The 14,098-nt window shown below is 40.1% G+C and overlaps 1 protein-coding gene across 1 annotated transcript; it reads left to right on the top strand.

Annotated features, from left to right (window-relative positions):
- The first annotated feature begins 7,336 nt into the window (after nucleotides 1-7,336).
- Nucleotides 7,337-13,668, top strand: LOC124867308. The gene is made up of 2 exons (XM_047363693.1): nucleotides 7,337-10,190; nucleotides 11,028-13,668. Exons 1-2 carry the CDS (start codon nucleotides 7,683-7,685, stop codon nucleotides 11,109-11,111), a joined length of 2,592 nt encoding a protein of 863 aa, XP_047219649.1. The 5' UTR covers nucleotides 7,337-7,682; the 3' UTR covers nucleotides 11,112-13,668.
- Nucleotides 13,669-14,098: the final 430 nt, after the last annotated feature.

Genomic DNA, 14,098 nt, shown 5'->3' with positions numbered 1-14,098 from the left:
ATGGTTAAAGAAATGTGATACATCAACTTTTACACCTTAATGTTTATCAGGTTTTTGGTTCCAGGGTCATCGTCAGAATAAATACAAACAAGATGCTCCTTTGCCGCTGGACCAGGGTGATCTTCCATCCACCTGCTTCAATATTATGGAAAGTAAAACCATTATTTTATTCAACTTTGATGATAGCACATTTATTGTGTATTTGGTGTGTTTAGCAATGTTCTGTTTCTGCTATCAGTTATGGAAATACCAGGATGTCGGCCACTGATGAATTGTTACTGGTCTGAAACAAATGTACCTTACTTTTCATTTCTTAAAGCGAAAATTATACCTGGTATTTCCACAGCAGTGTGTTAATCCCTTTCCGAAGCCAACATGTCTTTTCTAATGGCAGGTAGTAGTTATTGACCAAAAAAAAAAAAGAAATAAAAGTCAATGGTTATTATTGTGAACTTTTAATTTAGATTCTTCAGCCACATTTCTTTTGGTTCCTTGTATTTTGTTAACCATAAATAACTATAATAATCCTGTTTCTCTTTGGATCTGTGTTCAACCCATGTGCTTGGTGAAGCTTTATCGGATTATAGGCATAGCCACACAAGTACCGAACCTTTGCATAATAATGTCCATAAGTGTGCGATTATTAAAACAGACAAAAGAGATGAAATTCAGCTAAACTGAAAACCATTTACTTGAGGAAAAATGGCTCACTACATGTGATTAGCCATGAAAACAAACCACTTTACTGTAGTTTGGACTTTGACTTGTACTCTCAAAAAAAATTTTTTTTGCCATATAGAAGTAGTTTGCTTGGGATTTTTGGCATTGTCGAAAACTGATGGACAAGCATTCTTCATCATTTTTATCAAGTTGGCCAGTACCTGAATTTGCATAGCAGCCCCAGACCATAACACTACTACCACCATGTTTGACTGTAGATATGTTGTTGTTTTTTTAAAGCTGTCATAGCTTTACGTCAGATGAAACAGGATGCTTTTCTTGCAAAATGTTTTACGTTTGTGTGGTCATTCCACAGAATAGTCTAACAAAAGCCTTGGAGATCATCAGTATGTTTTTAAGTAGATGCAAGAACAGCCTTTATGTTCTTTTCTCCTGGGACGGTTCACCACTGTCGAATGATTTTTCCGTTTTTTGAGATAATAGTTTACAATATTGTTTGCTGGGGTTCCAAAACATTCTAACTCTTTTCAGACTGATAGATATTAATGTCATCTGTTCTTGAATTTTTTAGGTTGGGCAAGATGTTTTACTTTGTGAGATAGTTATCAGAAACTAATTGAATCAAGTAGTTTCTTGATTCAACAGGTCTAGCTGTAAATTGGCCTGTGCATGGTTACTGAATGTGAACTCAGGTTTCCAAAAAACTTTGATAATGATTATACTTTCACATAGGGTCCGGTCCGACTGGCTTACAAAGCTTTTTCCTGTTATAAATGTAATCATATTTTCTCAGTGCTTAAGCAGAAGGCAACTGAACGTTTTCTCTTGTTCCTTGAAGACTTTTTACCTCTCATCCACACAGCTTCTTCAGTCCTGAACATGGTTGGAAGTAATAGTTGTAGTCAGAACAATCACACTAACAGAGCCATTAAAATCACTAAGGGGGCAGTTAGGACATGTGAGTGTTACTTCCAACCATGTTAATTGATTGATTGATAATTGATATACATACACGTACAAATATACATTTACAAAAAAAACATGCACATACACAAACATACGCACATACGCATGTACAGTACAGACCAAAAGTTTGGACACACTTTCTCATTCAAAGAGTTTTCTTTATTTTCATGACTATGAATATTGTAGCTTCACTCTCAAGGCATCAAAACTATGTATTATCACATGTGGAATTATATACTGAACAAAAAATGTGAAACAACTGAAAATATGTCTTATATTCTAGGTTCTTCAAAGTAGTCACCTTTTGCTTCGATTCCTGCTACGCACACTCTTGGCATTTTGTTGATGAGCTTCAAGAGGTAGTCACCTGAAATGGTTTTCCAACAGTCTTGAAGGAGTTCCCAGAGATGCTTAGCACTTGTTGGCCCTTTTGCCTTCACTCTGTGGTCCAGCTCACCCCAAACCATGTCGATTGGGTTCAGGTCCGGTGACTGTGGAGGCCAGGTCATCTGGCGCAGCACCCCATCACTCTCCTTCTTGGTCAAATAGCCCTTACACAGCCTGGAGGTGTGTTTGGGGTCAATGTCCTGTTGAAAAATAAATGATGGTCCAACTAAACGCAAACCGGATGGAATAGCATGCCGCTGCAAGATGCTGTGGTAGCCATGCTGGTTCAGTATGCCTTCAATTTTGAATAAATCCCCAACAGTGTCACCAGCAAAGCACCCCAACACCATCACACCTCCTCCTCCATGCTTCACGGTGGGAACCAGGCATGTAGAGTCCATCCGTTCACCTCTTCTGCACTGCACAAAGACACGGGTGTTGGAACCAAAGATCTCAAACTTGGACTCATCAGACCAAAGCACAGATTTCCACTGGTCTAATGTCCATTCCTTGTGTCTCTTCTGCTTGTTGCCTGTCCTCAGCAGTGGTTTCCTAGCAGCTATTTTACCATGAAAGCCTGATTCACACCGTCTCCTCTTAACAGTTGTTCTAGAGATGTGTCTGATGCTAGAGCTCTGTGTGGCATTGACCTGTTCTCTAATCTGAGCTGCTGTTAACCTGCGATTTCTGAGGCTGGTGACTTGGATGAACTTATCGTCCGCAGCAGAGGTGACTCTTGGTCTTCCTTTCCTGGGGCGGTCCTCATGTGAGCCAGTTTCTTTGTAGCGCTTGATGGTTTTTGCGACTGCACTTAGGGACACTTTCAAAGTTTTCCCAATTGTTTGGACTGACTGACCTTCATTTCTTAAAGTAATGATGGCCACTTGTTTTTCTTTACTTAGCTGCTTTTTTCTTGCCATAATACAAATTCTAACAGTCTATTCAGTAGGACTGTCAGCTGTGTACTGTATCCACCTCCTGCGCAACACAACTGATGGTCCCAACCCCATTTATAAGGCTTGAAATCCCACTTATTAAACCTGACAGGGCACACCTGTGAAGTGAAAACCATTTCACCTCTTGAAGCCCATCAATAGAATATCAAGAGTGTGCGGAGCAGTAATCAAAGCAAAAGGTGGCTACTTTGAAGAACTTACAATATAAGACATATTTTCAGTTGTTTCACACTTTTTTGTTCAGTATATAATTCTACATGTGTTAATTCATAGTTTTGATGCCTTCAGTGTGAAGCTACGATATTCATAGCCTTGAAAATAAAGACCACTCTTTTAATGAGAAAGTGTGTCCAAACTATTGGTTTGTACTGTACATGCACATAAACTCATACATTAACATATTTAATGTATATAATATTTATTATGATGATAATAAAATGAATTTGATAATCTGAAACATTGACAAAAAAGCATAAACAGAAGAAATATGAAAGGGGGCAACACTTTAAAGGCAATTTAGAGAGGCCAATTATGTTAATGTGCCTGCTTTTGAACTGTGGGAGAAAGATGGAGAGAAAGGAAGGAGAGAGGAAGAAATACCATGTTAAAAAGTATCTACAATAAATTGTAGTCCTGACTGGCATGAGCTGTTGTCTCAGCATTAGTTTCAAAATGAAATTAAAGTAATGTAATCATCTTGATTTTGATCCATGCTGAACATGAAAGTTTGGCTTGTTTTACAGCAAGGGCGCCTCCAGAAGGTAGGTAGTGCCAAGTTGGGGACCATTAATAATCTTTAGATGACTCCCCAAAACCAAAGGCCATAACAGATTTTCAAGAGTTTGATATAGTTTTAAATTGCTATGGTTAAACCTGTCATTAAGGCTTGATAAAAGGGATACTGATCTTCCTTGTAATAAAAAAAAAACACAAAAAGTTGTTGTTTTCAAGTATCTAAAAAGGAGATTGCAAACCTCCACCCTATCCAAACAGACAAAAAGGAAGCTGGATTAAGGAAATTGGATTAAGCAAATTGGATTGGATTTATCGAAAAGTGAATTTTGAAACAATTTAAACTCAGGGTTGTTTGGAAAATCTCTGTGGTGTTGAGCTGACGTCTCAGTGCAGGAAAATGAGCCACCATGAAACTGAGAGACCTTTATTGTGTGAGTGGGAGCATGTTGAAGAAGACAGTGAAAAATCACACAGTATTTTGGTGTAAACTTGTTGTTGTTAACAACAATTTCTAGGACCTCCTACTTCCACTTAGTAGCCATTTACACACATGATAGCAACAGTTGGGGTGTATTATGAGATGACTCATTTTGTCGTGAAGCAATGACAAACTGTGATATGCATACATTCAGCTATGCTGAGTCAGACACTGTAGCACCATCTTTTGATGCAATTACAGCTGCAACTCATTTGGAGTAACAGGTCTACATAGCAAGAGAATGAGACTGTAACTGCAAGTCAGTCAGACTGGATGCAAAGTGTCTGTGAACAGCAATTTTCAGTTATTGCTGCAGATTCTTAATTAGATTTCAATCATCTAGACCAGGGATCTGCAACCTGCAGCCCTGCAACCGCAAGTGACTCTTTGGCGGAGTATGGCATGGTCTTACTCCTGTGTGAAGGGACTAAAAGAGTGTAAGTTGAATACAACACTCCTGTAGCAGGTGTGGTCTGAATTAGGTCTATCAAAACACACTGCTGTGTGGCACAGCTGATACTGAAAACCAGTTGAATTTGTACCCAGTAGTACCAGCAGCACTTCTCTTATGGATCTAGGTAACCATAAACTCTATGTGGCACAAAATGAACAAGATTTGATTGTCCTATTTGATACAGATGATAACTTAATTGGCATTTAGTTATTTGTTTTAAAAATGTTGGTATGCTCCTCAGAAATAACCATAGACATTTGCTTTTCATAAACTGCTTAATTTCCCACTGGTCTCACTGGGAAGTTTCACAAATTATAATAATGATTTGATTAATCCTGGTTAAATGTGTTAAGTCTTTATTGTTTGTATTCAAATTAAAAATTAGCTTTGAAAAATAAACTTAGTTAACAGATAAACAGATACATATGCACTTTAGCTTTAGTATGTCCCAGTTAATGCAGTGCAAATGCTTTAAAGGTGGTCAGGTCATTATTTAACCTTTATCTTATCTGTAAATGTTTAAATAGGTTTCATTAACTTTTTGTGAGGTTTTGCTGATTAACACATTCATTATTTTAAATGTGCAAAAGATCTACAGTGTCTACTCTTAATATTTCCTTGGACAAGTCCAGTTTCCAGAAGGTCTCTGGTGAGGTGTGGAGTCCTGTGGTGTAACTGTAAAATAATGCCATCCATATGGCCATAACAAAAACACCACACACAGTGCCTGCAGTAATGAGCATAACCAGGCCCTTTGATATGGGAGAATTAAAATGCCAAATATCAAGAGCTTACGTATTCAAGTTAAGGGCAGGATTTCATATCTATGCACTCAAAACTTCTGCTTGCTTTAAAATAGATTCTGTTCTCTCCCAAATCTTTGTTTCAGCGCTTGTCATGAAAACTTCTTTGACTCCCTGGCAATTGTAACACAGAGAAGAAGGCTAAAGTACTTTTCCCCACATTCGGTGGGCGGGCGGCACCAGAAGATAAGATGTAGCGATCATGGCCTGTTTGAACAAAGCTGGATAGCAACACATTATGAAGACATACACTGACAGTGAATACACAGAGTTTAGTGCAGTGGTAGTTTCAGAGAAAGAAACTGCTCAGTCAATCACTTGACTGGGATGCAATTTAAAATGTATGGAAAAAACTAAAACACCCACTGAAACTTCAAGATTTAAAAACAGTTTGTGTGAAAGAATGGGTCAAAATCGCACCTGAGCAATGACTAGTATCTCCTTACTGAAGACAGCTTGAAACTGTCATTACCAAAAAAGACTTTTTCCACAAAGTACTTAATACATTTCTGCATCTATGTTCAATATTTATTCCCTGCGTCATCCTAAATCTTTACCCATACCATCATGCGTGGACGAATTGGTTTCGACTTCTTTGTATATGTGGATAATTTGGGTTTTTGCCGAGATCTGATATGAATTACATGTCAACAGAAATATTGTTCCATGCCATCACAAACCAGAGATAAAACCCCTGGTGGCTCCTTTGATCATTAAGATGTTTTATAATGCATAACTGCATGGTCAAAAATTATGAAATAATAATAGAAGTTGAGCTTAAATATACATCAGTTGTGACAAATTCAAAGAAATTCCAGAAGAAAAAATGTAAATAATCAGCATCTCTGACGTGTCAAATATCTGAGCAATGAACTCTGTGTAATTTTTTACTTATATCATTTTGTACACATTTTCATAAATTTTTTTGTTTATTTAATCTTTCTATTCTATATTCTATATTTTTCATGTCTGGCTTTCCACTTATTCCCTGCAGGAATTGCCTTTCAACTTATCTTCCACTCCGTGATCTGCATGAGTCACAAGACTCCTACAGGGGGTAGCCTACTGGGGAATTCCCATATGTGATACAAAAAAACAGAGTACCAAGGTTTGACAGAGCACAGCAGTATTGCAAAGGAGAGATTAAGAATGGATGCAGAATTTAGGGAAAGGACTTGTCTTCTCTTCCTACTTCCTACTTTGTGATGTGTAACTCAGAATCAGTCATACTGAAGAACTCCCGTGGGACAAACAGATATATGTTGTTAGTAATGTAATATATATTTACATATATATATATATATATATATATATATATATATATATATATATATATGTATATGTGTGTGTGTGTGTGTGTGTGTGTATGACGTCTTTCTTACATCACAAAAACTTGACAGTTCAATGACAGCCAATATAGGAGATTAGATAGATAGATAGATAGATAGATAGATAGATAGATAGATAGATAGATAGATAGATAGATAGATAGATAGATAGATAGATAGATAGATAGATAGATAGATAGATAGATAGATAGATAGATAGATTCGTAATAATGCATTGTTATTATTTATTATTATTGCTTATAAGTATGAGTACCGAGATGTGTACGTATTTAAATAATGCACTTTGCAGAAAATTTTAGCACCGTTAACATTTTTACTGAGCAACAGTTGTCTAGCTTTTCTTGCTTTCTCAAAACTTTAATGAGTCTGTGCGTTGCTGGTCTTTGACAACATGGTTCTATTCAGAAAATCTAAACTGTTACGGGGGGGCTGGCAGGGGGAGGAGGTTGTCTTTGGGGTGTCTGAGCGGGTACCATGAATTGGGGATGGCGCTGTGTACAGTGTGAGTGAGTTTGCAGCCAAAGTTACACAGCGCAGGCAGGAAAGTTTTGCTGGATACGACTGGTGACCTCAAGTTTTGTCATGTGGACGCCCAGAACAAACATGTGGAGCACAGACTTCAGATAACAAGGACTGTCGTGCAGTTGCGTGGATGTTTTGAAGAGTTTTCTTGTTCTTGGGGTGAAAGTAACGCTTAACGGGACTGTTGCTTCGCTGCTGCACGCTGTTTGTTTCAATGGACTGCCGTAGGTCTTATCACTCTGTAAGTTGGTCAAAAAACTCCTTGCATGCTCGGAGACAAGTGTTTAACACGAGTATGACCTAACTTGTTGACGTTTTGCTATGTAGCCTAGCCTCGGGTGTTTAAAAACAATGAACTTTCCCTGTGATCAGAAGCTGGCACCCTTATCTCGCAAACACCGGCTCATGGCTGCAGCAATGCCCGGTGAGGACAGCGCATTGCCCCGTAGCGCTTCCAGGGCTGATCGGAACGGATTGGAGGGTCTTGTTCACTGTTTTATATGTGGGAGCGGGGTCACACCTGGGAAGGAATTAACGCTACAAGTGACATATCAGAAAGAGAGGTTGCCATTTTTCCCGTTTCTCCAAAACCAAGAGCCAGCCCCGGGTGCGTGTGAACTGAGCCCGGATGGCTGTGCGCTGGTGTGCGCCGTGTGCCACTGCTTTCTGAGGGAGCAGTGGAACTCCTTCGAGCGGAGCCGGACGCCCTTTGAGAAGCGCATGTACTGGCTAAAACGACCCTACCAGTGTGACTCCAGGCGGGTCCCACAGGAGTGGAACATCTCCTATGATTTGGAGAGGAGAATCAGCGTGGGCAGCCAAAACTACGACGGGGGCGCAGAATCTGATTTCTCATCTTTTTCTGAAAACGAGAACATTTCAGATCAAGAGATGGATCTGGTGGACATAATGGGCAAGGACAAGTGTCAGAGAGTGCCTGGCAAATCCCTAAGAGACAGTAGCAGGAAAAACAATGTCATCAGTGTTAAAAACAGCCCAGATTCACAGAGGGCAGTGCGCTGTGTAGTGGGTATTTATGACGCGCAGGACTTGCCTAAAGCTGAGAGTGTGCAGCCGGCAGGGCGCGGGGCTAAATTTTTAAATAATGTTTGTCAGTCATCTGAGTCTCTGCTGAAGTCCCAGGAGAGGCTCCCTCAGCGGTGCTATGGCAATCCTCTAACTGACACACCTGTGCAAGACAACGGGGTCATTATGCGCAACAGGCGCTGGCTGGATGAGGAGAGTGTCAGACATGTGGAGAAATGTCAGATACAGCGTGGTACCGACAGCAGCTGCGCTTCATCCAGACATCCATCTCTGCTGCACCAAGGGAGAGCTGAGAACAACTCCAGCGCTGCGCTGTGTCCTGTCATCCCAAAATGCAACTTAGCTGTTGCGAGGGAAAACAACTCTGACAACTCAGAGCAAGACGAGATAAACATTACAAGTGATGATGAGCGGGACATTCGTGGTCCCAAAGCAGGACCAACGACTCAGCAAAGACCAGTCAGAGATCTTTCTGCCAGGGGAAGCTCCAATCAGTCTCCAAACTTTTCTCCAGAGGAGGGGGTTTGTTATATATGTGGTACTGGGCTCAGACATAGTGCAAATTTCAAAATCAGTGTTCAAAAACAGGAGAGGGCACAGGGAGAGCCCTTCTTTCCATTCCTTTGGCTTCACTCAGCTCCCCGAGGTGCAGTGCCCATTAGCCACTTGGGTACAACCATTGTTTGTGACAGCTGTCACACATCTCTCATGCAGCAGTGGGAGAGCTTTCAGCTGGCTGATGTGCCTGTCCTCCAGCGCTTGTATGTAGTACCCCTGAATCAAACCTGTGGTTCTCTCCATCCATCCCAACACAACACACTAGACAAAAAATCCCAAAGTTCCCTGAAGGTCACACCTGAACCTCGACCCTCTCATGAAGCATGTTTTCTCTGTGGCCTGGAGGGTAGAGAAGATTTGAGGGTAGTGTATGCACAAGCTGGTGTAGGGAAATCCCGTGCTGTGATGTATTTTCCATTCATCAGCTTGTTGCCCTGCCCACCTAATGCTCGAGGGGTGAGGAATGGCCGTGTATACTGCTGCCCACAATGCCACTCTATCCTGCAAGATATCTGGAGCGCATACCGACTCAGCCTCAGTGAAGACCTCATCACATCTGTCAGCTCTTTTCTTGTTCGGTACCATTTCTCCTTGTCAGCTGATGGGCCTGGACAGGTCCACTCTCAGGTGGGGGTTGCCTCTCGCCATGGCAGCTCTGGATCAGCGTGTTACCTGTGTGGAGCTGAACTAAGTGCAGGTGCAGAGTACCAGCTCCATGTCAACCCACCCAGTCGTTTTGGGGAGAGGGAGCCTTTCTTCCCATTTCTCACAGTTTACCCACCTGCACCAGGTGCTAAACCGATCGATGCCACAGGTCTTGTGTCGGCCTGTAAACTTTGCTACCACGATTTGCACTCTCAGTGGACACAACATGAGAGCAAGGACCTGGATTCCTCCAGCCCTGCTACCTCTAGCTTACCTGGTGCTAACCTTCAGCCACCAAGCTCCCAGTGGGCCCGTCAGTACAGCTGTGAGGCCTTTGTGTGCTTCTTCTGCAGGCAGGAGCAGCGCAGGCAAGGTAGGCTGTGTGCTGTCAGTGTGGCCCGGCTACCTGTGTTCTTGTACGCACCTCGCAGTCCTCGTATGCTTCTGGTGGATGATGGCAAGAGGCTGGTGATAGGCTCGTGTGTGAATTGCAAAGCAGTGGTGCAGGTGGGACAGAGCATGCAGCAGGATGGAGCAATGCTGGGACGTGGAACCTCAGCTGGTGAAAGGAGGAACCCTGAACTGGGTTCCCCAAAGCTTACGCACAAGGTAAGAACAAAGCAAAGTAGTCTTTCCTAGGCTGCTCAGTCTATTACAAACAATAATTATCTGCAGTAGTTATGGTTTGCAGCATCAGTATAATACCAAAACTGGTCATTGCAACATTTTATTCTGCTCTGGACAGAAGATTATTTCCCATGTTTGTTTCTCTGGCTTACTGAAAAGAAAAAAGACAGAAGTACTTTTATCAGAACTCACTTCTATAAATAAAACAGGGAAAGCTATGGGGAAAGCTTGGGAAACCAAGGGCAGTCCAGTGTTTGCTGCATTCGTGTGTTTGTGTGTGTGTGTTTATTTGAACAAGCATGACTGAGTAGGTGTCACCTGGTGCTGAACAGTTTGTTTTAGTTTAGCACACTGAGGAGCATTTTCAAGGAATTCAGTTTGAAACTAGCTTTTATTGGATTTATTTTGACTACAGCATTGACAAACCTATCTGCAAAGAGAAGAAAGGGCTGAGGTTGAGTTAAATCTTTGGAAATAGCCCAGGATCTGTACCGTGTCCGCATTGTGTGGATCAAAAGAAGTTGTGGCGCAATTTGGCAGTAATTCATGTTTGACTGCATTTCAGCAGTTGTGAAGGCTGTTTTGTTATTTTCCTGGGTTTTCCTCATTTAAATGACAAACTACAGTAATGTTGTTGAGTTATAAACAACCTTTTTTATAAGTGGTCCAGATGGCGTGACTCAGTGAACTGTACATCCACACACTTCCTCTGAGGTTAGATCATTCATTCACATGCTTTTCTTTTGCTTTCTGCATTTTTTAACACTTCCCTCAAAGATATACAAGTTAAGTCTCATAACAGATTCCTGATTTTTCCAGGTGATGAGTTACAAAGCTGAAGAGTGTGTGGGTCCTTGTGGAGGACACCTTGTGGGCAATCAGAGATGGGTGATGTGCAATTGAAGAGTTGAGGGCCCAGCCAGCTGCTCCAATGAACAGATCTCTCATGCAAACAAACACCTTCTGTCCGGCTACACTGGACATGTGAAGAACATCTGTGGATGCCATTCACACTGAGCAGCCTCTGCCATCACCGACTCACACTCTGCTGTGGAGCTGTCCACCTAATTTTCCCTCAGCTCTTTAAAAAAGCGTTGGACTAACTGTCACTTTTATTATCTCCCAAATTAAGCCTTTTATTATCAATCATACCTTGCACATATATTTGTTTTGCTATGATCAGGGGACTAGTTATTCATTCTGCCAAGATTAGTAAATCATAATAGTAGCGGCGTCGGGTGGGGGGAGTTTTAAGTGATCGCTCAGGACATTTTTGGCCTGAGTAAGCAAGTGACCTCATAGCTGAAAAAGGAGCTAGTGGTGTTGGGAAGAGGTGCTGCAAAATAGCCGCAGGGCAACAGGTGCCTTGTACTTCAGTGACATGCTTAAAGCTGGAGAAGGTCTGTCATCGCTGGGTTTTGAGCTGTCAGTAGGAAGTTTCCATCTGTTTCCCTTTAGTGCCCTGTGTGCTCACATCCAGTGTTCGATTTAGTTCTGTTGAGTTCAAGTTGAAAGCTGTACAGCAAAATATCAAACTGCTGCAGATTTATATTTTAACAATAGATTCGTTCATAAAAATTAGTTTATGATTAACATATATGAGTGTAGAAGATAATGAAGATGGAAACATTTTTAATTAAGGCTTATTGTAAGGCTATTGTTGAGTATACAATCTAAATGAGAGTTTTTAATACAGTGGATTATACTGTCTCCGTGTTTCATGAATGCTAATATGCAATACAAAGAATAGCACCGAACAGCCTTGGAAAGTAACAGCTACAGCCATAAGTGAGGGCAGGTTATCATGTGTTTACTTGCTCTGTCTAGTTCAAAAACATAGCTGTATTCATTCCACATTCAGCTGAAAAAGATCTTTGAGTTTATAACAATCATGTGAGTGAACACATTTCTTTTCAAATGTTTAAAGGTAAAAACAACAACAATAAGCATACAAAAACTGCCAAAAATAGTTATTGTAAGTGTTCAGTAATGAGACCAAAATATAAGTTCTATCTTCTAATAGTAAAATAAATACTTGAGGTATAAATGTGTTAAGGCAATAATTAGTCAAAACATAATCTAATATAGTACTATCTATGTTGGCATTAAAGTAAAACGCCATTAAAATCAGCTTCTGTTTTCTTTAGATGTTCTTCCATAATCCTGCACAGAAATGACTCAATAACAGACCATAATCACTCTGTTTACATCAGTAATATTCTAGTCGGGTTGCAAGCTTTTTGGTGTTTTTATACAATTACTAGCTTTAATTTTATCTTTAAATTTGACATTTAATTTGTTATTCATAACTTTGATAGCGGTGGCTACAAATGTCTTTATCTCTTCATAACAATGTTTCCACTCTTGTTTAGGTTCTCACTCTTTTTATGCAGACAATGGCTTGTGTGATCAAGGTTTCCAACTACTATGACACTGTTAATTACTAGTGCCTAGTGATTCTTTTGTGACCTAATATATTCTTTCTGTCCCTTGTTCTGTGGCCATTTGGAGATACTTGCTTACATTTTTCTTTTCTTAAGCAGATGGAACTGACCGGCTAAACGATCATTTAGTGGTTCAAAGATTGGGGTCTTTTTGCATGTCCTTGAGGGGTGTTGAGGAAACATGTTCTTCCTGTGCATACACGGGCTCTCTCCAAGTATTCTAGCCCCTCTCAAAGTCGAAACATTTAAATGTTTGGTTTAATTGGCCACTCTAAATTTTCATTAGGTCTGAGTGTGTGTTGCATCGTTGTCAGTTTTGTGTGTGTCCTCTGTGTTGCCTTGTAATGGACTGGCAACTTGTCCAGGGTGTACCTCTTGCCCAATGGCTGTATGAAAATAGTATATTCATCCTGTAGGGCATTATTGCAGCAGATGTCCACACCTAACATGAGATGTGTGTCAGGTGTCAAGATAGTGCCCAAGATGTTAAAGGTCAGAGAGTGTGAGAGTGGTGGAAATATCACAATGGCACATGAGAAAGAGAGCATTGAAGAAACTTTTATTTACCTTCAGATAACAATAAAAACGATTTACTTGCACTTTTACATACTTTATCAGAGAAATGTAAAGCTATTGTAATGATTTGCAAAAACATATATATAGAGTACTTCTATTTCACAGTGCTTTTCCTTTTAGGATTTAAAACAGAGTGAAGAGCAGGAGGTTTGTAAATGATACTTGTAAACGAACCTGCGGAGAATTTTGTTGTGGCATGACAAATCCCTTTCAATGTACTTTCTGACACATTATGCACCTCAAGATATGTGCTAACAACGTATAAAACAGCGATGGTAATCTGAGTTTCAGACTGGAGTCTGATAAACAATCTTTATCATTTATTATTCATCGATGTTTGTGTGCTGCTGACTGTTAGTTGTTTAAAACAACCTGTTCCTTCCCAGCTGTGTCATTACAAAACACCACTTGATTTTTAAAATAAAGAACTTCCTGTTTTGTCCATTTAGTAATTTACTCACTACACTGACCCTCGATCATTATATTTTAATTTATAGTATACCTTGGAACAGACTTTGTACTTTGTTTAAAACATTCACAAATTCAACATCAGCAGGAGTTGATTTCTTTCTAATATTTTTTTAAACATAAATACGTATTTAGGGTAATATTACGCTTTTTTAGTTGCTTATATCAGCAGCTCATAGCAGGTTTTGCATGTTGAATGAAACATTTCTAAAAAAAGGATATTTTTTGTTAAATCTTAAAAGATTAAAAGATCGGTCTTAATTGTCCATGTCTTAAATTAGTCGTAAGGACAAACTGTGCAGAATTTAAATGATTAAACTACAGAAATAGTGTTATAAGCAGACTAGATATCATGTACTTGATAAGAAAATGTTCATTTCAGTTTACTTTCAAGTTTAGAGA

This window comes from Girardinichthys multiradiatus, chromosome 4 (assembly GCF_021462225.1).
Source record: "Girardinichthys multiradiatus isolate DD_20200921_A chromosome 4, DD_fGirMul_XY1, whole genome shotgun sequence".
NCBI classification, from domain to species: domain Eukaryota; kingdom Metazoa; phylum Chordata; class Actinopteri; order Cyprinodontiformes; family Goodeidae; genus Girardinichthys; species Girardinichthys multiradiatus.
The sequence above is the reverse complement of the archived record's forward strand: the minus strand, read 5'-3'. Positions and strand labels throughout refer to the sequence as shown.